The following is a 26,161-nucleotide window of genomic DNA, read 5'->3' as shown; positions in this document are numbered from 1 at the left end:
AGATTTCACAGTATCATGTAAATATTTCGTTTGTTGAATAGCTTCACTACACATACAGGGAGCTCTCAGAGGAGTATCAAGCAACGGTAATGCATCAAAGATAGTGCGAGCGTTATTTATGTAGCACCTTTCGCTATATATGGCATAGAACTGACATAGGTTGAAATGATGAGATGTGTTCACAGTCAGAAGTATGAATGGGAAAAAAGACGCGTGTGGGTGTTTATTTTTTACTTTTACAGCATGCATGTTTGTTTGTCAATATCTGCTATGTGAAATTCCAGAGATGCCATTGTGTAAAGATGATAGAAGGGACTTTGAGCTGGAACCTCCGCGATCTTTAGAAATATTGTCACAAGAAGAGGATCTGAACTTGATACTTCAATTGATTATTATTTATCAATGCCTGTGTCAACCTTTTCATCCCTGTAGATTATTTGGCACGTCCTTGATTACTCATTCGAACTTTCAAGCTCAAGAAGCTTCCCATTGGTGCATGAAAATAATCTTAGATACTGTGGCAGCTTTTCACATTTCGCTTTGAAAAAGCTATTTCTCTTACTTTAAAGCAATTCAAAGGTGAATTTAAGGAGAAAGCTCACGGTTCATGTGGTTAATGTAAGGTCTAAATGCGCCGCAGCCAACATTACAGCTGTAGATTTATTGGATCTGTCCGATCTCCCTTGGTGAAAAGATGCTGAGGTATGTGAAGACATAAAGTTTGCAGCCCATGTGCTTTGCATGACAACAAAGCCCGGTATGACGGGGGTAACAGTCCGGAGACTGCTGACGGATCACAAACTGCATTTATTGTTTGGAAGTTAGCTGCCATAGTGTCCCGGAGAAAAATCCTTGGGGACAAGTAGTAAAAAAAAAAAAAAAAAGTACAAGCAGCAGAGGGCAATTTTTACGAGAGTAAATCAGAGTAAATAGTGAAGAGGAGCTGTGGGAGACCAGATATCATTCAGAGGTTGTTTTTGTAATTTTGAGAAGGAACGGTTCCAGCAGCTGTCACTTTATTGTTCCAGCATACAAATAAAAAAGAAATGAGAATCAGTATCATCATCAACAGAATGGAATCTGTGAGAAATAGTTAATAAACCATTTCTTTGCATGCTTTAAAAATAGCACACATCCAGCACATGTTCATTCAAGCAAACTCAGCTCCCCTTTCGTTGCCCCGTTAGCTTTTCCACTGTCTCTACATCAACATGTAGCAGCTGTGCTCGGCTGTTCGGCGCTTCCTCCTCCTGCAGAGTGATTATGACAGGCTGATTGGTGTTTTGTTTTCTTGGGGATGAGAAGATCAATGCGGGGCTGATAGGGAGGGCTGGGCCACCGGCGGAAAGAAAGGATAAGAGCGAATGGGGATGAGGCCTTGTCGCTTTCGAGTACAAGACAGGGATCAAGAGATTTTCGGAGGGGAGAGGATGGAGTTAAAGGCAGATGATAGAAAGAGGACAGAGCCGGGAATTTGGGGGGGATTGAAAGAGAGGATGGAGAGTGATGGATAAAGAAAAGAGGGGATCCGTAGGGGGAGGAGCGATTGCGAGGAAGATCCAGATTTAACAGCACAGTAGAAGAGATGGTTGAGGATTAACATTCTGTGACTGTCTGCACGCACCGGGATAATCTCTGACGTCCTGCAGAGCGCTGTGGGAGGCCCCCTACTGCCGTGGGGGTTGAGGCCTACCACCAGGCCTGTCACTGAGTGTGTATGACTGTATGCACGCGCATGTGTGTGTGTGCGCTCATGTGTGACTCTCGGTCTAGGTGTGGCAGGTGGAATGAGGTGCTGATTCCAGGCCCCCCGCCACGGAGCACTCTGAGCGGCTTGATGGATATGCCCCATGGGTGGCAAGAGGCGGGCGTGGCACAGGCGTTTTTTCTTCAGTGCCATGATTGCACTATAGTCCAGAGCTGCTTTATCTCCCACTCTACAGTTTTCCTCTATGATTAACAAGCAGGGAAAAAAAAAAAATAAAAAAATATCTGTGATCCAGCATTATAAGTGCACACATTTTCCTTCCATATGCAGGGAGGAGGAGTCCGTGGATCGCTCCTTACAGAGTTTTAATCCATATTGATTTGTGCTTCATGCTGTCTCATCGAATGGAGCGCAGCGCCGCGGGGCAACACACAGCATGGTGAGGCATGGCATGGCGTTACCTAGCAAGTCTCTGCTAGCCAGTGTTTTGTTTATGTGTGAAACAAAGAGAAAAGGGAGGGAGAGAGAACCTGATGGAAACAGTCTGATAACAAAGTGCAACATTTTCACTGAGGCACACAGGCGGGCATGTGGCACAAACACGTGGAGCATCCAACAGGGAAATATAAGGCGCCCTTCATACATGTAGAATTCCTTACATGCAGAACTCAAACTGGATCGTTATTGGGATCATTGTTCTGTGAACTCAAACTGACAGGTTGTGAAGAGGGATCAGTCATTATAGTTTGTGTCTGGTGGGTTTTTTTTGTCTGCATTTACGTGTTGAGTTCTGATTTTTTTGTTCTTAATGTTCCTTTTTGTTGTTGCCCTATATTCTAAAGGCCCTTTTAGCGACAGGCATTGCAAATATGCTACGCCAATTAATGCTGTGGTGTGTAGCGTCAATTTATACTTCTTTTTGTTCCTTTTCAAATAATAAATAAGAACATTAACACGTATAGCGCACACGCACACACCTACAGAATGTCATTGTTAGGTTATGATTGAAAGGGTTGTCCGGCTATTAATTCCCTTTTCACGCATACGGGCTACAAGAAAGAGTATGTAGCTTGTGTGTGTAAAGCATTAAGCGCCGCATTTGCATAATTAGCTCTGATTGAAAGGTTACTTTTCTTCCTTTTATGCTATAATGCTTTGCAACAGAGTAATCATTTCTGAAACAATGTGTTTTTTCTTCTTCAAGTCGCTAGCAACAGCGAAGTCTGAGTCTGAGGAGGGATTGTCAGTGCTTCCTAATATGATGTGATCAATGTGATTGCTTGTCAAATATCATAGGACATTTTGCATCAGATTTATAGTAGGGGACTTTCAAAGAACTGCCAAAATTGGTGAAGCAGAGGTCAAGATATCTGGAGAAAGTCAAGCTTAAAAAAAGTCCCGATCCTACACTTCCATCAAAGCAGTTCAATGCCATCTTTCACTAGATCTTCACAACAGTGACTAGTTCATGTCCATGTCTCTCAAACTCCATAGAGTATCATCTTCAAAAGGTCACAACATCATCAGGGGTTATTTTCTCAAGCCTTTGAGAGCTCATTCCAAAGCCTTAGAAACCATTATAAAGCTACTGAATACCTCTTGTCCCATCAGGTAAACTGATCTTAGTGTGTAGAGTTGGTGCAGTTGGTCTTATGTTTTCTATCTCAGAGGAAGAAAGGAAATGTAATCATGGTCTATTTTTCCTCTATTTCCAGTTTCCACACCAGCATTGATCTATCAATCCTCTAAGCTTGTCAGAAGCTTGCGTTCCCACTGTGTAGGATGCGATATGGACCACCTCATGTTATGTATTTATCTTATTCTAACTGTGTGCATTTGAAAAACCCAAATAACCCGTTTGCTCAGCTCCTGCATGGGTACTGAGCGAAGACTCATATACTGATTAAAACCACACTGTTCAGCAGAAGAAGAAAAAAGCAGCAGCACTGATGTCAATATTTCAGTTAAAAACATTTCTTCTCCACTCAATACTCGCTTTAATAGGTTGGCTTTGTTTAGCGAGGAGTCAAATGGGAGGAAAGTGAATAGATGAATAAATCTATATTAGAGTCTCTAACCCCTGATTGTGCAAGTCCTCTTGTTTTGCCACTTAATACGTGGCACTGGCTAATCATCAGACAAGTATCTGACTTTATCTTCCATCTCCATAACCGAGCATGGAGACAGCCTGGCATCTCAGCTGGTCCCAAATCTCCCTTTCTGAACCCTTTCCACGGTTAAGCCAACTATCAGTTGTACAGAGATTGGAGCTCAAGCCCAGGAAAACAGAGGAATATGACTTTTTAGATCTTTATCAGCCGTTAGGGTTTTGCCATTTTCTTCCTCAGTTGATAAAGCAAATAGAAGCACGACAAGTTCTTTGGTCTGCCGCCACCGCTCTCCTTCTCCTGGCTGTTGCACTGAAAGCTTGTTCCACTTTATGCAACAGAGTACCTGCCCCACCAGTTAGAATCAATAGTACACCCTGGTCACCTTCATACCTAATCAATGGGTCAGCCCAGACTTCCCCAGCCTCTTGTCCCCAGTGGTCCCTGTGCAAAGTCATAACTATCTATTTTAGGGCAGACAGCAGCAAGTCACTGTAATCAGTACCAATGCATATAGTGCATGAGTCTCAAGCTGATCTTTCGAGATCAGTTGCAAGCCCAATCAAGGCATTATAATAGATTGGAATGAACCACGTGAAGATTAATTGGTGACCATTCAGGCCACCAAGCAGAAAAATCACAGAAGAAGTGTGAGACAATCAAACACATGGTAACCAGTGCAAGATTCCGAACCATGCATCTGATACGGCAGCTGTTGCCTGGGTCCAGACCTTTGAATCGGGCTGCTGAGTTGAATGATTCGTTTGGCATCGCAACATGGAACAGCAGTTTCTAGCTGGAAAAAAAAAGCAGATGATCCAGTGAGCGTCTTGGGTGGATTAACAGTCAGCCAATCAGCGGCATGGGCGTGACTGACACCACTGTGCCCCACAACCTGACTGCAAAAGACAAGATGGATGCTGCTTTTACATAGACAACAAGTCTTCTCGATATCGCCCGTCATTGTAGTTTGTTTTAACTTCCCCACACTCGACACTGGCAAAGTCAGTGTGTTGGCATGGCTATGCATCACTGTCAACTTAAAATGACCCCGTATTCAGGCGGACAAGTTGGTCTCCAGGCATTGGTTAGGACAAAATTGAGCTTTCTTCCCACACGGAAATCAGTTAGAATGGTGGCAATGTCAGACTGACGAGGGGAACGGCGTGCGATGAGTTAACAATTAAGTCTAATATCAGGCGAGGGGTGCTGATCAACAGGATTTGACAAACATTAACTGAAATTAAACGTCTCTGAATATGACTATACCCAATCCAACAAGTAATTATTAAGTCATTAACATTAGAACACTGTCATCCAGAGGACCACTTATTGTCAAGGTGGGAAAAGCCTTTATGTCCTCATTTACATTTTAAACACGCTGGTCTCGAAAACAGATAAACATTTAAAATAGCTGGACACTGATTGGCCGACTCTTTTGCTCGCATATCCGTCTGCTCACACCGTTCTGTTTTGATGTTATTGACACTTTCTGTGTTTCTGCATCAGCCATCGTGTCCCTTTTCCCACTGCACACCTCAGCATTGGCCAAATCAGAACCATCCACCTGGATCAATATTAGTATGCTCCAGTCACCTCTGGGCATAATTAATGCAACCCAGCCCTCTGAACCTATTAAAAATGAATTGACCATTCGCAGATCGGTTGGCTGCTAATGCCTCCCTGTGTCTCTCCAAAGACAGGAGGAGACATGACATTGCTGAGTAAAACAGTGAGGACCAAAACATTTGCAACACACATACAGTGAAATTCTCCCTCTTTATCTATTCAGTGTCATCTGATTTTCAGTCTCAAGACCTTTTGTATCTTGTCACAAGTCTACATATTGATTTTGCTTACTCTTGATTCCAGGCACCCTCTGTTTCTTCTTAAACTTCTTCCATCTCTCGAGCCCTGTGGTCGTGAACAGCGTTGTTATGCTCCTCATCAATGTAGCCGACCTGAAGTGCTGAGATCACTCGAGTAGCAGCTCTTATTTGTCTGCTGCCACACGACATTTCCACTGCCTGGCTACTGTTTGCTTATTTTTTTATTTTTTTATTTAACCATATTCTGTGAAGCTTTTTCCTCCAAAATAACTCCAGCTATTTATTCCCATGGGGTGTGTGTGTGTGTGTGTGTGTGTGTGTGTGTGTGTTCTCTATGGCTTTGAGAATAGCTATATCTGGCTGTATTAGAGCAAAAATGTCACGAAATGTGCAAAAGAAAGATGTGTGTCTTTGCTCGGTAGATTCACCTGATCTTTCAGCCTTTTGCTCTGCCAATATCTTGGTATGTTTTTTTGTGTGCGCACATGCGCGTACCTCAATCCCTGTTTTTTTGTTTTTTTTGTTTGTTTGTTTGTCTTGTTTGTTCGTGCCTAAGTTTGCGTAGGCATGCATGTCTGCGAGTGTGAGTCAAAGACAAGTGTTTGACTTTTTGAACAGATTTCATTTTTGCCTTTCTTCTCCGTTCTCTCTTTCATTGCTTTTGTTCCCCCGTCTTTCAGTTCTTCACACATCTGCTGTTTCTTTTCAGTTTTTTTTCCACATGACTAAAACTCATCATGAAGGCATCCCTTGGCCTTCTGAGGCCAAATATAGAAGGCTGCATCTTTGATTTGCTTTTTTAGTCTCTTTTTCTTTTATTGTTTTTTTCTTCTTATATATTCTGTGCTTGTTAATCTTACTTGGACAAAGTTTCAGTAACAGATGAAAACAGTGGTAACGTGTAACATCAGGCCAGGCCTGGAACCGGCTTTTGAGTGCTTTGGCATGGACAGTGTTGCACACAACCTATGAACACATATGCACAGAAAAACTCACATACATGTGCTCAGGAGCACACATACATCAGTTAACAATTAGCCCTAAGTGTGCTTGACTCTGTATGTTAAGGACCCATCCAAAGATTGCTGGTGTGGGATGAGAGGTATGAAAAGTGAGAGATTACTCACCCTTTCCAATACGCCCACACACACACGCACACACACACATTCACACACATCCGCAGCCACCTCTCTCCCTTGTCTCTCGCCCTGTCTCTGTCATGTGATTAAAAACAAAATCCTATTTTGCGTTCTCAGGCCCACACGTTTACACTGTGACACACAGTGAGGTGCATGTTGTGAGTCTAACTAGCTCTGTAGCAATGTCACACAGCCAAGTCCCTGCCTAATCAGGCCACTTACACACACACGGACGTGCACACACAAACACAAAATGCACACACTTTGCGGAGGCCATGTGTTGGGATGGTGATAGAGGGTTGGCAGTTGGCAGACAGACAGCAGACGCTGTTCTTCGACATCAAACGTCTCAGAGCAGAATCTCACTTTCATGCCTCCTCTCTCTCTCTCTCTCTCTCTTTCTCTCTCTCTCTCTCTCTCGTCGTGTCACACACATACACACATGCCGTCACGCACGCACCCACAAACACAACAACACACATTTCCTCTGATCTCGCTGCCAAAAACTCAAAGACTTGGAAGGACTAACACACATACATGAGTGGCCACGAACACACCGACATGAACCTGAGCACTAAAAAGTGAATTACATTTCGTCAGCCATTGTCGAATCCTGCTCTGTGAGACGCAAGTACACGTTTCATGTGCGGATTGAAAATGATTCAGAATATTTTTTTTGTCATGTCAAGCAAGTCTTGTTGTTATCTACAGACACAAACAGACAGACGTGTTGTAAGCACACAATTATTTCCATAGTTGATTATTCTGATTCGATCGATTAGTCGTTTGGTCTATAAAATGACAGAAAATATGGAAGGCCAAGATAATGTCCTCAAATGTCATGCTTTGTCCACAACTCATAGATTTGCAGTTTGCTGTCAAAGAGGAGGAAAGAAAATCTAAGATTCATCGATAATCAAAACAGTTGTTTATACATTTGAGAGTTGACAACAAATCAATGAACTGATTAATCAGTGCAGCTCTGGAATCACTTATACATATATTACAGAAAAATGAAAGTACTTGGAGCTCCTGTTATACGAACAGATTGGTGAAATCAAAGGATAATCATGAAAAAATACGTTGGCAACATAACCAACCACGGTGGGATGGAAGGGTTCAGTGAATACTGAAGTGATGTGAATCATTATGCTGTGGCCCTCACAGCCCATAGCTGGCAACCAAAGAAGGAATATCTTTTGTATGGGTGGTCGAGTTCAAGAGATCAGGAGTATCAATGCCAAGAGACACTGGAGCTCTTCACTTGGTTTGTGGAGGCCAAATGCTTACTGACAGCCCAAACAAACTCTGGTATATTTGCTGGCTTATTTTGGTTCTTATGGGCATGCTCTCAGTCAGACTCAAATCAAACCACCTGAGTGAAAAACGCCTGAAAGGCTTGGGTTTTGGTTCTGATAGGACTCTAATTGGCGCCTTTTATTTGTGACGTGTGAGCAAAACAAAGCAGCAGCAGCAGCAGGGTTGTCTGACTTGAGAATAAATTCCAAGGCTATACACTGAATTCATTTTATGATCATGGGAACTGTCAAGGAAGCAATTTGAATAAGCAATCTATACAATTATGCAAAATAATTTGTAAATGGCAACAGTAAATGGCAACAATGTATCATTGAGAGCAGTGAGAGCGACCGAAGACACTGCCTGTTGTTTTATCGCTATTTGTCACCCATCCGGACATAAAGCTCCGCCGTACGGCTGTTTCAATCAAGATCGACTAGTTAATAAATTTAACGTTTTGCTAGTTAATCACTCCAGACTTTGGTATCGACTCCATTAGAGAGAAAAACGGCAGAAAATAATTAAGAGCGATGTAAATGTCTCGATTAAACCTCTGCTTAGCTCCACTGAATAATGTAAAGGTCTCTTATTGGTGATGGATGAATAGTAACAGACAGAGATAGAGAGTGGACTCGGACAACAGACAAGATGGAGAGATATCACATAGAAATGATTGATAAGATGAAAAGTGATTCATCGACTCATCTTGACCCAGCGAGAGCTGCAAATTGAGCCGCAGGTGGCACGCCGGCGAAGGTGAAATTGACTTCTAGCATCTTAAGAAAGTTTAGAGGAGATTCTCGTGAAATAAATTGGTGCCGGGGGGCGGGTGAGCGAAACTGGCACGCAATGCATTCACGGCATCCATGTCACCACATCTATGTCAGCACAAACTCCTCGTGTGCATGTGTGGGCCAACATCCACACACACACTGCCCTGCACTTGATAGTAGGCTGACTTAAGATGCCGTATTGATTCACAGAGCAGCTTCATTCTACGTTTCGCGTGTGTCCATATGTGTGCGGGTTCAAGGAGCGCGGCATGTTTATTTGATGCCAGCACGTGCGCGTTGTGTTTGTATCTGGCCACTTCTCTGGAGAAAGTTGGTCGGCCCCTCTGCCCTTCAAAGTCATTTGGAATTCATCTGCAAGCCTGACCCTGACAGCTGTTTGTTTTTCCTCTCCGGAGAGGGGAAGAGGAATGGAGGGGCAGCAAAGGGGGAAGGGGTTGGGGTGTGGTTAATGAGTGAGAAAGTGATAGATATCGGAGAGGACAGAGTAAGAATGGAAGTGAGACTCTGAAAAACTTGTGTGAAGTGGTGGTGGTGGAGGAGGACTTGTTTCCATTCCTTTAGTGGTCTCAGGGCTGTTTGGCTTGTTGAGCATTTGAGACACACAGGACAATAAGTGGTGCTCTGAACGGCTTCCATTAGTATCCCTCATAGACCACTATCTTGAATGTGTTGAATCTGTGCGGCAGCATGAATGCAAAGCAGGGGCGAGGCGGTGGAGTTAAAAAAGGACATGAGGCTCTGTGAGCGGTCCCCGGGTGTAAATATAGGTATTTCATCCAAAAAGTCAAAGTTTACTGTATAAGTGTGTCATCTGGGATCGGCGCAGTAAAAGAAGTTTTTAAAGCCTCTACAGCCAAGTGTGATGAAGAGGAAACCCAGTGGGATGGAGAGGTTTTTTGTCTCATGTCTGTGTCGGGTGTAGGTGTGAGCGGATGAGTAAATGGACACTGAGGAGGGAGAAAGAATGCTGGGAGATGTTGTGGAGAAGACACAGAGGAGGAGATGGGGAAGGCAAGGGAGAGCAGGGGGGGTGAAGTCATAGGTGAAAGGAGAGCAGGAGGAGGGAGGAAGAGCCATAGGAGGCTCGTGATTGGATAAATGGGCAGAGAGGAGAGGTGTCGAGGGAGAGGTGCTATCCTATTTTTACACTTCTCCTTCTGGGAGCCCCTACTCTCTCGATCTATCCATCATAAAGACAGGACCCCCCCCCCCCCAAACTCACTTGTTTTTCCCCTCTTTTTTCTCCCTCTGCCTCTCTTTTGTCTCCCTCGCTTTTCTTTTGGACATTCTTCTCTTCTGGATTTCGTTTTTTTTTTTTTTCAAAAATTCCAAGGACGTCCACTGCAAATGAATTAATAGAGTGTACGTACTGCGAGCCGCTCACATAGAAATTGCTTATTGACTAACAATGACTATTTCAGGCATGCACAATTCACTCAGACAAAGAGCTCTCTCACACACACACACACACACGCACACACACTCCACATTTACAGTGTGCTCCTCCATCCAAGGCCGATTCCTCCTCTCAGAAGTTCCGTGCTCTTCCCCTTGCGTTGTCACAAGCAATTAATTTGGCCATAGCTTGTGCGTATTGATCTGCATGGCATAGGCATTGTAATCCATTCGGTCTGGTAAAGAGGCAGCATTCATGCCCAGTAAAGAGCCAGCAAAGGACACACAAACACACACATGCGCGCGCACACACAAACACACACTCTCTCCGGCTGGAAATCAATCGCTTGCTTCCTGGAAAATACATGCGTGCGTTCTCATACAATGGTAAGAAATTACCACTGTGCATCTTTTTCTTTCTTTTCCCCCCTCAAAAATAGAAACGAACGACGATGAAGGTTTATTTTTGGACGGACACCCAAACTTTTCCTTGAGCTCCGAATTATGAGAATTTACGTGTGTGCTCTCGCGTCACACAGGGATACACGCGTGCTTCATATTTGTTTGCACTGTGCCGTTAACATACCCGCGACAGGTTTGTTGCGGTGCTGCTTGTGTGCGCGTGCTCTTTGTCTGAGTCTGATTAAATATCCCCACAGAGGGATTCATCATCTCTATCAGGCAGAAAAAGCAGAAATTACAAGCCCATCAATCATCGTGTTTGATCGGGCTCTTCTCCTCTCCTTCTGCGTCTTTTTGCCTCCTCTCCTTCCCCGTATCCAGGCTTTTTTGTTTAGCCTGTTCTCCTCGGGCCCGCCATGGCTGGAATGTCGGGAGGTCATTTGTCTCTATGTTAGAGCTGTCCTGTCCCTATCCTGTCTGGCTCCTTCCAAACCCTCTGGGCTCCTCATCATCTTCCAGATATCTGAGCGCCTGAAGTTTGTGTATTTTTGTGTGTGTGCTTTCTCTTTTCGCTCGGGGCATTTGCACCCGTGCATGGTGCTACCAGTCCTGCTCTGACTACACCCATCTTTTACTGCCATCCACAAAAAGTGAGCCCTTGAGGAAAGTTTTCCACCTCACCGGAAAGAAAACTGGACCGTTTAGCACTAAACTACAAGTTAAAGGCAACAGGCTTCCAAACAATAATTGGAGCTGCAAGATGAATGCTGTGTCACGCAGTGCAGCTCGACTGTGGTCAGGAGTTTAAGGCACTTTGTTTTTGAGCCTAAGTAGTGGCAGCTCCACCTGTTTGCCAATCACATTGAAAGCAGCAGGATTTCTACTCCCTGATAGGAAATGCTGCCTGACAGAATCGACTCAGAGGAAGAAAAGCAGCCGCGGGTAGCAACATTTAACTCAAGATACGGGAGAGGAGAAGAGGAAAGATAGACTTTTATCTGAGAAGTTTGGGTTTAAAAAAAGTTTGTGCAGTGTCTCCAATCCAGCACTCATGAATTACAACTACACACACGTGGTTGATTAAGTGGCCTACTGATATACCGACGCTGCCAGGTTAGGCATCATCGTTTGCAGCAGGCTGATCACACACAGATGTTGATACAGATTGTTGTTGTTTTGTAACCTTATAGATGAATTAAATCGGCAGGGATACAGATGCTATTATGTTTACCATATTTGCCATAATTTGACATCAATTTTGTTCTCACTCATGCAACACCACACGCCATTTACTGGGCTTACCAGAAACAAGATTGTTGTGTGCCATGAGGCAGCTGTTTGACATTAACTTTGGTGTTTTGCTGTGATTGTCTTTACTTCCTAATTGTTTTGATCGTACCGTGCTGCACCTAACTGCAATTTTTTTTTTGTTGTTTAAAAAGGTGTTGTACTTCTCCCCTGAGTTTATCAAACCTAAATATGTAGGAATGTTTTGGAGTGCGAACTCTTCCTTTTGCCACAGACTTGGACTGGACATTTGATGGAGGTGACCTATTTATTTATATTTATATTTTTTTATTTATTCCTTTTCTTCAGTCTTTTAGGTATTTGTACATGTTAAAGATCTTGAAAGTTAGTCCACACTCACAGAAGCTCCTGTCTCCCACTGAAAACACTGCTCCTGAAACGCTTCGGAAGTAGTCCCGCCTTTATTTCTGCGACTTTGTGACATCACGCCACGTGAGGGAGTCATACATTTACATAATTAATGCCTGGTAGCTAGTTTGGCACGCTAGAATTACGTTATTGTTATTATTTAGCACAGCTGCTCTGTTATTGTTAGAGGTGCTGGCTCAGGCATGTGTGAGCTGACCAATTGGAGCAGACCGGGTGTTCAGGAGGGAGGCCTGAAAGAGACAGGAGTTAAAACAGTGTGTTTCAGAGGAGAAATACAGAGCTGCAGCACAGGACAGTATGAGAAACATATTCTAGTAGTAAATCAAAATAAAATTATGAACTTTAAAATGAGCATAATATGTCTTTGGTGTTTTGCATTTTATATGGGCTATGCATGAACAAATATTCTTTCATCATTTGCCAAAGAGACTTTCACAGTCAAAGAGATGTTCCTCTATGTTATCTTTTCAAAAGACATTAGTAATTGTTATAGAATTCAGAAAACAAAAATTCAAAAAGTCCAACCAATCCAACATTAATCCTAGAATCCCAGTGAAGAACACCACGAAAAACTTCAAAACTTCACAAACATGTCTCCAGTACAAACTTTTAATAGCAAGTCTCATAAAATTAGAAAATGAGAAATTGAAGTCAATCAAACTAATAAAACAGTGTATTGACCTTGAAGAGAGGGCACTGAAGAGAATTACACAACATCAATTACATGTTTGTACATATTTGCTGTTTGATAATTTGACAATTTTTCTTCAGAGATGTTCAACACATTACTGTTTTTATCCCAGTTAAGTCAAAACAGACATATCCAATTATTTGTTTTCATATTTTTTTAGTATTAGATCAAATTGATTTCAAAATTTTATTCTTGTGTTTTTTTATAGCTCTGGTAACCAAACAGCTTTGATTTGTGAGCCAATAAATCTGCCAATCAAGAAATCAGGTCACTCTTTGCGTACACCACGCTGACCTGCTCTTGACAATGTGCTTTGTCAAAAAACGACATCTGAATCACACCAGAGGTGTGAAGGTCAAAACGTGAGGCTCCCCGCTGAGGAGAAACTGAGGAACCAGGACGGCTCTCCACACTTTCCGCTGCGAAGCGAAAAACTTCTCTCACTCCTCTTTTTATTTCACCAAATCCCTTCTTTTGGCATCTCATGAAACACGACCCATCTGTGTGCTGCTCGCTCATGTCAAACAGTCAGATGAGCGTGGAGATGAAGGCTATTTGATGTGGTTTTGTCAGTGTGGCGTGTGTCTGTGGTGCAGGGTTCAAATTGCTTATTTGAATTTGTGAGCTCCACAAGAATTAGAGAAAGCACTCAACCTCCAGCCCCAATCCTCTTTTTTGCTTTTTAAATCAGCTTTTACAAACACCCTCCGCTGCTCCTTCCATTCATCCATCTATCTTTGTCTTTTTTCTTTTTTTTTTCAGTAAATTCCGTGGCGTGGAGGAGATGTTAGCGCTGCAATCAGTTGCTTAGAATATGGAGCGCTACGAAAATGAACTCTTAACACACAACATACACTAGCACAAATTCAAATAGCGGTATTGTTTTTTTGCCATACCGAGGAAGGATAAGGATTTCTCTCCCTTGTTGTCACATCAGCTACAGTATAATGCATGTGTGGCTTGCCTTATTCTCCATTGTAGTTAAATTCAACAGTGTGAAAAGCCTCCAAAGTCACTGCTGGGAATGAAAAACATCTGCTAAATGGTCACTTCTCGCTCTCAGAACCATAGCTGAACCAGGCTTTACCTGGTGTGTGCCTCAGCGTGAATGCCTACGCCTTGGCACCCGCACACGTGTGTGTGTGCGCGCTTGTGTGTGTGTTTTTGTGTATTTGGCAGTGCAGAAACCCTGGCTTACCCCCTCTGTGCTGCCCAATGTCCTGTCTCTGAAGAGCTATGACCATTAAGCAGCTGTTCACTTCTAAAGCCACGGGAAAAAAATGAGAGCGCTGCGAGAATGCAAATGAGGCTAGGTATGCGCCAAAACTTCTCCGGAGGGACTCGCTGTTAGGTCAGAGGCACACAGGGGCACATACTGTACGGCGCGTACGCTGGCACACACACACCACAACACACATGTGCAGCAGCTAGGTGAGGCTCCCCTATTATATAGTGCAAGGATTCTCCTGAGTATCAGATGATCTCGCTGTAACTACATTTCTCTCGGAATTGGAAAGCAGAGGCTTTAGAGTCCAATACATCTGATTAAACAGACTCCAGGTACGGGCCTCTTCTGCTGTAACTACCTGTCTCAAGCAACACTTTCCCATTTGTGTTACAGTTTGATGTAGTGCCTCTCTTTTTCCGCTGTAATTGTTTGATACACAGTCTATTAGGGTGTGAGTGTTATAACAAAGACGGAGGGTATCACACTGTGTGCCGAAACAAGGACATTGTTCTGAGGACGCTTCAGATTTTGTTCATAAAGTGGCTGCTTTGTGGAGCTGTCCGCGGTGCTGAAACCAGTCTTGAAGGTGAAGGGGAGGACAGAGAGTTGGGGAGTTTGGGTTTTTTTGGGGTTTCTTTTTTTTCGATTTTTCTGGTCACAAACCGCAACCAAAAAGAAAAAAAGAAATGTGCAAACGCTCTGTTGATCTCCGTGGGCTTGGAATAAGTGTAAAAAAGTGTCGACAAACAGCCGAAAAATGTCGACAGAGGAGCAACAACAAGCGGCTTGTAGGGTTTTCCGTTTAGGCCCCCGTTTGCAGCTCAGGTCGCGGCGATGTGCATTACTCCCTGAGATGTGATTAGCGTGCAGCAGAGTCAGCCTCTTGGTAATGAGAATATATGGTCAAAGGTATAAAGCATCTGATGTTATTTTTTTCCCATGGCCTAGTTTTTATTTATACTCGCAGCAGGCCCCGACACTAGTCATTCAATTTGTGTTGTTTTGTGTTTGTGTCCGTGGACTTCTGTCTGTGTGCGCGCGCGTCGTCTACTTCTTGCTCTCCCTCCCTAATAAGAGCTTAACCTTATTAATCACATTAGTGTGCTGAGGGTGGCTCCGGCGACACTCTCACATGCTCGCGCAGACACACCGACATGCACTCAGACATGCGCACGCAGGCAGAGGCATGTCAATCTGTCATTAGTTAATAGCTCATTAGCACAAGGTGATTAATTACCCTGACAGGGTGTGGGCATGACAAGGATGGGGGGGACGACTGAAAGAGGGAGGAAAAGGACCATGGAGACAACAAGGGGTTCTCGCTGGAGGAAAAGAGTCGGAGAAGGAGGGGAGGGTAGTGGTGGAAAAAATGGTTACCCCCTCTTGCCTCTCTTGGTCTCACCGCTATCGATTCTGGACTCGGGAGCCCTCTGCAAGGGGCTGTTCATGCGTGAGCGTGCGCATGTGTGTGCGCATTCGTTCTCCTGGAGGTGTTTTGCTGGGCTGTGTTTTTTTTTTTTCCCCTGCGTCTCTCGGGGATCAGCTGTAAAGGTTAACTAGTCTTTTCTTAAGCTTTCAGCCTCATGACAAATGACCATGTTCAACCCGTGGGGGCACCTTACAGCACACCTTTTCTCTCCATCTATTCCCCACCCTCTCTTCGCAATCGCTCTCCCCCCCTTCCGCTTCGCCCGCTCTCCCTTTGGTGTCTCAGTTCGGGTTGGAGGAAGAGAAGCAGGAGGGGGACAGGAGAAGGTACGGAGGGAAAAAGAACAAAAAACTGTTACTGGAGGGAAGAAAGGGGTGTGTGAGGAGTGAAAAAAAGAGAAAGCCCGATAGCGTGCTACAAGTGTGGATATTGACAGCTTGCAATTGAAACTGCCTAGTTTGAGTTTCAGAGAGGCAGCATTAACCGAAGAGTATAATAATGCAATGAAGAAATCTGCATAATAGGCCTAAAGAGCAGAGGTTTTGCTTCTCATACTGTTACACGATACCTGCTCACCTCCATCTGCACGACCTTTTCATACGCGCTCCCTTAACACGTCGCTCTCCTTCTCTTTACATCCTACCTGCCTCATGACCTCCACACTGCAGTGCATCGAGCTGAATGGACTCTCCAGTGAATCACGCTGAGTGGGAGCTTCTTGTATAGCCCCACATATACATTTAATATATACGGTTATACAGATATGCCAGGTATAATGCTGCTGAATGGCATTGATAAATAACCTGCATGAGAAAATGTATCACTCTATGTTTCACGTTCGTGCGTGTGTGTGCGCGCGTGTGTGTGCGCGCGTGTGTGTGTGTGTATGCATACGTGCACGGGGGGCCTCCTGTGTATGTGTGTGTACGTGTGCATGATGGAGTATTACAAGGTGTTGTCAAGAAAGCAATTTGTTTCTGTCTCAGATGGGTTTTTTTATCATGACAAATTGACGTGCACCTCATCTAGAAATCCAGCGTCTCCTCCTGCTCTCCCGCTGATTCTACCTGGGCCGCACTCTCAACTTTAATATGATGAAGTCATAGCTGCAAACCACCCCCCCATCCCCCCCATCCGCTCTCCTCGCCTCTCTCAGAGCCTCAACACCTGTGTATGATAGTGTGTGTGCGCCGAGGGAGCCCAGGGTTTTGTGAGTGTGCATCTCTGATATATGCGTACATATGTGCGAGCATGTGCGTACGTGCTCACACATGGCAACCGTGAAACGTGTGTGCATTTGTGTGTGTGTGTGCGCGCGCGCGCGCTGGGGTGCAGCGACGTTGTTGCCTTGTGTGCATCTGTGACTCGTTGAGGATGATAGATGGCGTCTGAGAATGTCACATGAAGAGGTAGAGAACGAGGCTGACAGCGGCCCTCTGGAGCGGTGGCTCATGGGTTGGCCTTTACCGCTCATCTCCTCCTCCCCTCCTCACTATACAGTACACACCGCTCCAGACACACACACTCACACACACACACACACCTGCCTTTTGTCAGCCATAGTCTCTCCTCTGAATGTACCCACAGCTCGGTGCCTGTCAGTGTGTGTTTTGGCTCCTAGATCAATGTCTACTTTTGTTTCTGTGTCAGCGTTCTTCGTGGAAACCTTCGCCTTCCAGACAAAAACACACTAATATTCCAGACAATCTCTCCATTAACTCCCTTAAATATCATTCTTCTTAGTCATGTAGAATTATGCCTAAGTGCGCGCTAAATGATGAACAGCTTCGATGATGCGGGCCTGTCTCGATGCATAATGTCTAATAAGTGACTTAAGCGATGTGTCAAATGCTTACTGAATGTTGATCAATGCATTCAGTAATGTGGGATTATGTTAATACGTCTGAGCCGGAGATGCCCTCAGCCTGTTGGTTGATAGGTGACATGATGTCTGCCCTCTGCTGGGCACTGGGAGGACCTTCACTCACCTGGTAACCTGCCACCTGAGCTGGTGGCTGAGGGAGACCGATATAGGGGAGGACCGAGCCTCCTCTGTGTCAGCCTCCTGATTTAGCTATTCTGATGTGCGATGCTTCGGTTTTATCCGCGCCTTTCTAGTTAGAGGACAAAATCATCTATCATTTATCCCTGAAAATGAAAAATGAAATGGATTTCTCCTTCGTTTGATGTTTGGTTGCAGGGCAGGAGTTTTCTCTTCTCCTGCATTGTTTGACATTGTTCCTCCCCTGTTTTGCGAGTGCGCCCATGTGAGATCTAACATATTACTGGCCTCATCGCCGCAGTGTCCTCTGCTCTTCCTCCCTCCCCCGCGCTCCGCTTCACCGCCTTGTCTTTTCTCCTTCTACCCCCGTCTTCGCTCTCCGTCTACCTTGCCCCCTCCTCTCCTCTCCTCTTCTCTCATCTCCTCTCCTCTCCTCTCCTCTCCTCTCTCCTGTGTCTCATTTTCTCCTTTTCTCCTCTCCCTCTCTCTTTTTCTCTTTCCCCTTCGCCTTTGATGTGCATGCTTTGTCACATTCCCATGATTCTGTCACTCTTTCACTCTCTCGTGGGCTCCATCGCTTTCACCCGCCCTTGTTTCCACCTCCTCCTCCTCCACCTCCTCCACCTCCTCCTCCTCCTCCTCCTCCTCCCCCTCCTCCCTCTATCTGCCACTACACTCTCCCTCTTTCACTGTCTCACCCCTACCCCTTTTTCCCCTCTCCCTTTGGCTCATTCGTTAGCTCCCGCCGTCGTCCTTCCTCCCCCTCCATCTCGGTGGTACGGCGCTGCTGGGAGAGAGAGAGAGAGAGAGAGAGAGAGAGAGAGAGGGGAGGAGGAGAGAGAGAGCGGGTGTGTGTGTATGTGTTGAGTCTGCTCTCAGTCTCAGCTGTGGGCAGATGGAGGATGGAGCCGCAGCCACCTCTCTCCTTCTCTTCTGCTCTGCCTGCCACAGGCTGAAAGGCACTCTCTTTTTCACTCTCAGTGTCTTCTCATCCATCCATTCCCTCACGCCCGAGCCGGCCTTGATCTGTGACGGACTGAGCAAAAAGCAGGACTGAGGACTAAAAAAAAAAACAGGGAGGGAGACAAAAAAAGACCTGCAGTCTCCCGGAAAAAGAGGGGAAAGCAGTGCAGGGCACTGCGCTCATCCTTTTTTTTCCCTTCGGTGTTTTGGTGTGTGAGGGTTCGTCTCCGCAGTGCAACAGCTACACGTGCGCGAGTGTGTGTCGATCCACACACTGCGTGAGTGTGTGTGTGTGTGTGTGTGCGCGTCTCGGCGCTCCCGCTCCATCTCCCTCTCGCTCGCTCTCTCTCTCTCTCTCTCCTCATTCTCTCTCTCCTCCTGCGCGGTGCTCCAGCACTCAGCTAGCGGATTGTGCCTCGCAGAGCTCACCGCAAACAGACGGAGAGGGGAGAAGAAAAAGGGGAACAAGAGTGAAGAAGAAGACACGCCGGCTGAAGGGAGGGAGAGACAACAGGCAGCAAGGACTTTTGTCAAAAAGGGGGTAGAGAACAGGGCGCAAAAAAGATTGAGAATCAAGAAAAGAGGACTCTTCAGGGAGCGGTGAGGAGTGGAGTGTGGAGGAGAGGAGATAAAGGTAGAGGGTTAGTCAGAAATAAAGACAAGTACGGAGCGATGCATCACTCAGGCAACACAGGAAGAACCAAGACCCTCTCTCACGAGACAGGTAAGACCCCTCGGATGCTTCTTTGTCACCACAGCAGCCAGATGGCATTGTGCTTTATCCTCTCCAGACAACATTGTATGGAACAATGGAGCGTCACTGTAACTTGACTCGCGCCGATCCCTGTGTCTCCTCCGCTGTGGGAAAACACACACACATGCTCAAACAGAAAAAACACATCTTGAATTGTCTTTCAACCTATGCATCTCAGATTGCAGCACCTCGCTGTAATGTAGGTTACGTGCACATACAGTGGAGTGTGTGTGTGTGTGTGTGTGTGGTTGTGTGTGTTTGTGTGTGAGAATGTGTGTACCAGGTGGAGGCGGTGATCAAACGGCATACATCTGAATAGAACTTGGCTTTGATGTGCGCTTGAAGTTATGATTGGCATCCGTGAATGCCACTACACGCTGTATATGGGCGATTCTGCGCGTCTGTGATTCTGTGTGTGTGTGTGTGTGTGTGTGTCCGTGTGGGTTTATCGGCCATTGATTTGAAGTTGGTGCGTACCTAAGTGTGCCCTTGCGTGTCGGCCCCCAGCTTTTCTGGTGAGCACATGCCAGTTGATGGTAATTACACTGATTGACAGGTAGCTGATGGCGAGAAACGGACGGGACACGCGTTGCCCCTGTTCCACCCCAATCCATAATTTATTCATACGTGTCGTTCCCTCAGTATTTACAAGGTTATTTTCAAGGTATTTGCCTTTCTAATCCAACGCTGATTAATTGGTTGAATATTTAGATGTGATGTGGATTTGATTTCAAATTCAAAATGATCTGATTTGTTGTGAGCGGCGAGTGCGAACGTGCAGGTTATTCGGGAGCAGCAGGGGGTTGTGTTGTTTGACAAAATAGTTTGACCTCGAGGAAGGAAAAAAAAGGTTAAGCGCGTCTGCAGTATATCCGTGTCTGTGTGTGTGTTTGCGCTCGTGTGCGTGCCGTATAATAGTTGTTTGATTGCTTTGTGGGTGTGAGGGGATTGCTAGCACTCGTCAAGCTAATCAAACAGTTCCCACAGACAATCACAACACGGTACACACCCCTCTCAGCAACTCCGACACATCTGCCTCCTTTCTGAACAAACGTTTTTGAGTTTACAAGCTAGACAGGCGTAATATGGGGTTGTTCTTCTTTTTTTTTCCGAAAACATAAAGGCAACATTGTCTAAGGAAATACAGGCCTTTCACGAGCTCTCACACTTGTAGACACACAGGCTCCCCGAACCGCCCACACACACAAAGACACCCACCAACACATACACACACACACACATCTGTTACACGGATCCGGCCCAGCGGTGGATAAATGTGCCTTTCTGATTGCTGCCACAGACAGGACGTGATTGGCATGGCAGACCAGGGAATTAGCCATGGTTTCCATGGTGACTAATTAGGAGGGTCCTGACTGGTGGGTTTATGAAGACAGATGACAGATCAGTTGTTCACTTCCTGCTTTACGGAGCGGGTGGTCCCATTGGCTGGTGGGACCCCCCGCTGCCTCAGACAGACAGACCCTCTGCAGGCCACCTCACACGTGTTCAGCTGTCACCAAACATGCAAATGTGAAATGAACGGAAATGTTATCCCGAGCCAGCAGATACTTTTGCATCTCAGGGCTCTGCAACACCAGTGTGTGTGTGTGTTTTTCGGGGGAACATGGAAACACACACACATTGACTGTAACTTGCACTTTAAGCGGACTGATAGATTGATAGAAATCTGGTGTGTCCACACTGGAGCAGCCACTCCTTCACACAGTAAACACCCACGTGGTCAGCTGTAGCCCAAAACCACACTTAACGCATGCAAATTTAGAGACTCATTGAGGAGACACCCATCTCATGTGACACGTCAGACGGAAACACACACGCCTCACACACACACACAAACACACACACTCTCATGCTGATTGTGCTGCTATAGGGCATGTGAGAGAGAAATAGGTGTGATTGGGTCCATCTGTGGCAGAGAAATAGGGAGAGAGAGACAGAGAGAGCTCCATCTGTGGACACCTGCCCTTCCTCCAGGCTACCGTCCCTTTTTCCCTCTGAACTGCCAACAAGGTCTGTGGTCGCACAGGTGCGCGTGTCTGCGTGTTTTTCGCGAATCCGAGAAAGGGTGTGTGTTTATCGGCTTTTTCTTTTTTTCTCTCTCTTTTCTCTTCTTTTTTTTTTTAAGATCTCGTTGTGACGAATTTCACAGTGAGTCTGGTTGATTTGAGCCCCCCCCCGCCGACACACCACCCACCCACCCGCACCCGCACCCACCCCCACCCATCCCACCCCCACTATCCCTCCTCTCTTTCACGAAAACTTAAAAAAAAAAAAATCAAAAGAGGAGCTCCCGCTGAATAACGAATGTGGGTGCAAACGTCACTCCTCATCTGGCATTTTGGTTTTAAGTTGAGAGTAAGATCTGTCTGTTATTTCCACTTACTGCTGTGGAGGTGTAATTATTAACGCTGCATTAAAAATGAAGGTGCTGCAGATCTGGGGACTTTGGTGCATGCTTGTTTACTGGTATGGCTAACTGGGACGTCATTAATGTTATTAGCTACACCTGTGCTTCACCTGCTCTGATTAATTTAAACGTATGGAGTGTAAAAAAAAAAAAAAGAAAGGGATTTTCATACTATATGCTTTTTGGCTCAAAAAGCGTCATGCTCATGGGTGCACAAACAGGATTTCTTTTCTTTTTTCCCTTATTCTTTTTTTAAATTTTTTTTTGGCCTACAACCAATAACATACTACAACGACCAAGTGATACTCAGTGTACCGTGAGTAATCGATGCCTCTGGACAAAAGCGATCCCGGCCCACATACACACTGTTGGACACCTTCAAAAAACACACTGCCAGAAAAAAAAAATTGGTGATAACAGGTAGAAGAGAGCGAGCCCACCCTTCCCCTTTTCATTCAGCTCTCGCTCGCTTTCTCCCTCCCTCTCTCTCTTCTCAGTCAGGCACCAGCTCCACCTAATGGCCTCTACAGGTACTGAGACCTCACATTACACACACACACACACACACACAGTGAGAGTGACACAGGCTGACATGGACACGCAAACACTGTTTTGATTAAAATGGCCGGAGCGTGATTTCATTTCACTGCGACGGACGGGCGGGTGAGGTAGTTAGAAAGCCACTGAGATAATGGGAGTGATTTATTTATTTGATTTTTTTTTTTTTTTTTTTTTTTTTCGCGGCCTGACTCTATTTATTGGAACAGGAGCCCTCCGTGCCACGCCACGCCACACGGGGAGCGAGGCGGAGGGGAGGAGAGGACACGAATGGAGAGGTGATTGGAAGAGGCACAGAGTGGGAAAGAGAGAAAAAATAGCAAAGCGATTGAAGAAGACGTGCGTGTCACGGCTAAACAAATAAGCATGTGTGGGAACAGATGGTAATAAAGTTCTCTGTTATAAGACTAGTGGCTCATACGCACACACACACACACACGCGCATGCAGAGACACACACATGCTCAGCTTGATTATGCGGAGTATTGGGCCGTGAGTCATTAAGACTTTGCCTCAGTGAAGCTGACTCGAAAGTGAGCAACGACAGTCATCTACAAAGGCCGGTCACTAGCAGTCATCTCCCTTCCCTCTCTTTACTCCGTCCATCTGTCTCTGTCTGCTTCGCTCCCTCTGCCTCTTTGTTTCCACCTATTTTGGCCTCTCTACCCACTCCTCTATTCTCTCCACCCACTGCTTCGCCCCTTTCTTCCTCCATCGTCGTCTTTTCTTCGCCACACTTTTCTCTCTCTGCTCCCCTCCCACTTTGGAAAAAAAAATTACTGTCTCTCTGCCTTCAGTTTCCCATCCAGTGTTCTTTAAGCCAAAATGCGTGTGTGTGTGTGTGTATATATAAATGTATGTGTGTGTATGTGTCGATGTGTGAGGGCGACGTGTCCTCAATCTCAGTGAAAGCATTTGTTTCCCTCTGCCAGTGGAGATAGATTATGTATTTCACTCCTTCTTCTCGCATTGGGTTTTTTTTTTCCCTCTCCCTCCATCACACGTTTTGTCCTCCCTACTCAAGGTCAGTTGGAAGATTGCTTTCAGCCCCCTGTGTCCTCCCCGACGCACTATTCTTTATTGTGTGGATGGCCGTCAGCGCCTGTGCGTTTGTGTATAATATGTGCGGTTTGATGGCTTTTTGTGCATGTTTGAGAATCATGGCGAAAAGGGGTTCTGTTTTTTTTTTTCTCCATGCCACTGTGCCGGCGACAGCCATGGCCGGAGGCGTTGTGTTTTCAGGAGGTCCGTCCATCCATCCATCCTATTCTCATGGATGCAATATCTCAGGAATGCTCTGAGGGGATTTTCTTCCCATTTGGCACATACATCCCCAAGGACTCGAGGATAAACTGATTTGATATTGGTGATGCAGAATCTCAAGAATCCATTGCTTACTATGACGACAATTACACACAATTGGTGACAGTGATCTTGAACGCACCTTGATACTGTGCTGGTCGTATAGATCTCCTGTGCTGCTGCAGTTTGAACATGTGTGTGCAACATCCATGTTTTAGAATCTTAAGCAATAACGTTCATGTTCAGAGTATCGTCTGCTGTCACGGCTCCAACTTCGCTCCTCTTTTCGTTCTCTTTTTCTTCCCTGCAGAAATACTCTCAGTGGAAATGATTCACCAGAATAATGATAACTTTCATTTTGCCAAGAACTACACTTAATACATTTTATGAAATTCCCTCAAAGTCCTCACTGCATACTGCATTTTATATGAGTCGGAACAGACATGGATGTTAACTGCAACCTGACTGATTGGTGGAGGCGTGCGACTGCGGGTCTATTGTTGAGTATTGTTCAATCTGTCCCGTCTCTCAACCTGTGGTTGGTTGCGTGTGCATGATTGTGTGTGTCACGCTGATGGAAAAGCAGTCAGCCGGCAGTCAATCCCCGTTTTCGAGGTCGGTTTGAAGGTAAGGAAATGGAAAAGGAAAGGAAATCGGTAAGATTAACACAGCTGATATTAAAACGTTAGGAGCTTAAGACTGTTCTTTATTGAGCCGACTTTAAATGTAAAATGTTTCGAAAAGGGTTCCTCGCAAATTTTATGGATGCATTTCCCTACGTAAATATTTAATGCACTTATTGATTTTCTAGATTGCGTGCGTGTGGTGTGTGTGTGTGTGTGTGTGTGTGTGTGTCTGCTAGGGGATTGTGTGGCTGGTTTTTGTATGGACGGTTGGAGGTATTAATTTTCACAGTGGTGATTTGGGTGAGTAAAGGGCTGGCAAGCTAACTGGTGTTCTCAGCATGCTTTTGAGCGTGTGTGTGTGATTGTGTGTGTGCGTGTGTGTGTGTGTGTGTGTGTGTCTGATCAGCGAACTGGCTGGTTTTATGCTTCACTACCCTGGCTGCTCAGCCATGTGTACCATCTGCATGTGGCGCTGCCATGTGTGTCACCTATACCCCAACACATCCCACTCCTCTCATATCTCTAACCATCCCTCCATCCACACCTGACGCTGTCTAGTTATTGTCCTCTTATCTCCCTGGCGTTTTCTGCCTCCATTTAAAAAAGCCAATTTATAAAATGGAAAAAAGAAAACAAAAGCTGACATCGCAGTTAATTTAAATCCTTTCACTTATTTTACGCCTCATATTAATAAAGAAGATGAATATTTTTTACACAGTTATTCATCATCTTCGTTCACCTTTAATTTTCCCTCTAAGCAAGAAACCATCATATCCTCAATCAGAGCAGCTGAGTAGTATGCAGTGTTGTCCCATTTGTTAGCCATGCAACGCTAACACTCTAAGTGATCGATCCGTGCCAGAGCTAACTATGTGACAGATGAAAGTGTCACAATCACAGTCGTGCTGAAGTGACAAATTGATCCCGGCGTTTCTGCTGGAAAGGGGGTTTTGTCTTAGGCTTGCCATCGTTCATTTACACATCCTCATTATACCTTCTGGGGTAGCAGCGACGGCGGTGACTCATTGACTCATCACACCGTTGTTTGTAAACTCAAAACCCGACTAACCATCCTCCATTCCATTCTTCATCTTATCTAATGTTCCCCATTTCTCTGCTATCTCTGCTGCCTCTCTCTGCTGCTGCTGCTGCTGCTGCCCCCCGTCCACGCTTCCTCCTTCACAGCACCTCCCTTCATCTTTAATATCCTTCTGCCCAAAACACTGACTCGCGCTTCCTGAACTATTCACCCTTTCTTTTGTTCTCCCTCCCGCAGCTCTTCTTCCCTTCTCCCGACTCTCTTCAGGTCTGCGATATTAACATAAAAAAGGAGGAGAGACTACCTCTCCTCCAGTCCCAGACTGTGAGTCACTCCGCCCCGCCAGCTACTGGCTGCATCCCCGGCTGTCACGTCGCGACAGATGTGAAACCGATTTTAAGGGATGGGGTGAGGACAATGGCTCACGCCTTAGAGAGTCTGCATCCGGCACTTTCAAAAGAGCGTGGCTGCTGCTGAAGACAGGTTGTTTGCTGTGCTGGCTCTGGAGCAAAAATGGGTCAAATATAGGATTGTTTCACAAGCACCGAAAGGGAGTTGTTTTTGTTAAGCAACTGTTGGAAACATTTTGTGAGTGGAGGAGCTGTCCTCATGCAATTATGTCTCTGCCCTTGTTGTGTCATGGCATTCTTTGCAGCAGTTATTCACAGGGGTGTTACACACAAGGGGGTGAGTGGAAAGATAGTGAAGTCGCTAAAAAATTGATTAAAAAAACTCTTTTGAACTATGCCATCGAGTCACACCGGAGTAACATCTTGCATGTTGATATCGTG

The 26,161-nt window shown here is 45.4% G+C and overlaps 1 protein-coding gene across 7 annotated transcripts in view; it reads left to right on the top strand.

The window, feature by feature from the left end:
• The window catches only part of tenm2a (teneurin transmembrane protein 2a), a 220,720-nt gene that overhangs the window by 88,738 nt on the left and 105,821 nt on the right, over positions 1–26,161 (top strand). Inside the window, exon 1 of one of the 7 annotated variants that reach the window (XM_030395931.1) lies at positions 18,514–19,388. The exons of the other annotated variants lie outside the window; for them this stretch is intronic. Within the exon in view, the coding sequence (XP_030251791.1) occupies positions 19,337–19,388 (52 nt within the window). The 5' untranslated portion in view covers positions 18,514–19,336. Of the gene's footprint in view, positions 1–18,513; positions 19,389–26,161 lie in introns of those variants that run through there. 7 annotated transcript variants of the gene reach the window in all.

This window comes from Sparus aurata, chromosome 18 (assembly GCF_900880675.1).
Source record: "Sparus aurata chromosome 18, fSpaAur1.1, whole genome shotgun sequence".
Classification (NCBI taxonomy): domain Eukaryota; kingdom Metazoa; phylum Chordata; class Actinopteri; order Spariformes; family Sparidae; genus Sparus; species Sparus aurata.
The sequence above is the reverse complement of the archived record's forward strand: the minus strand, read 5'-3'. Positions and strand labels throughout refer to the sequence as shown.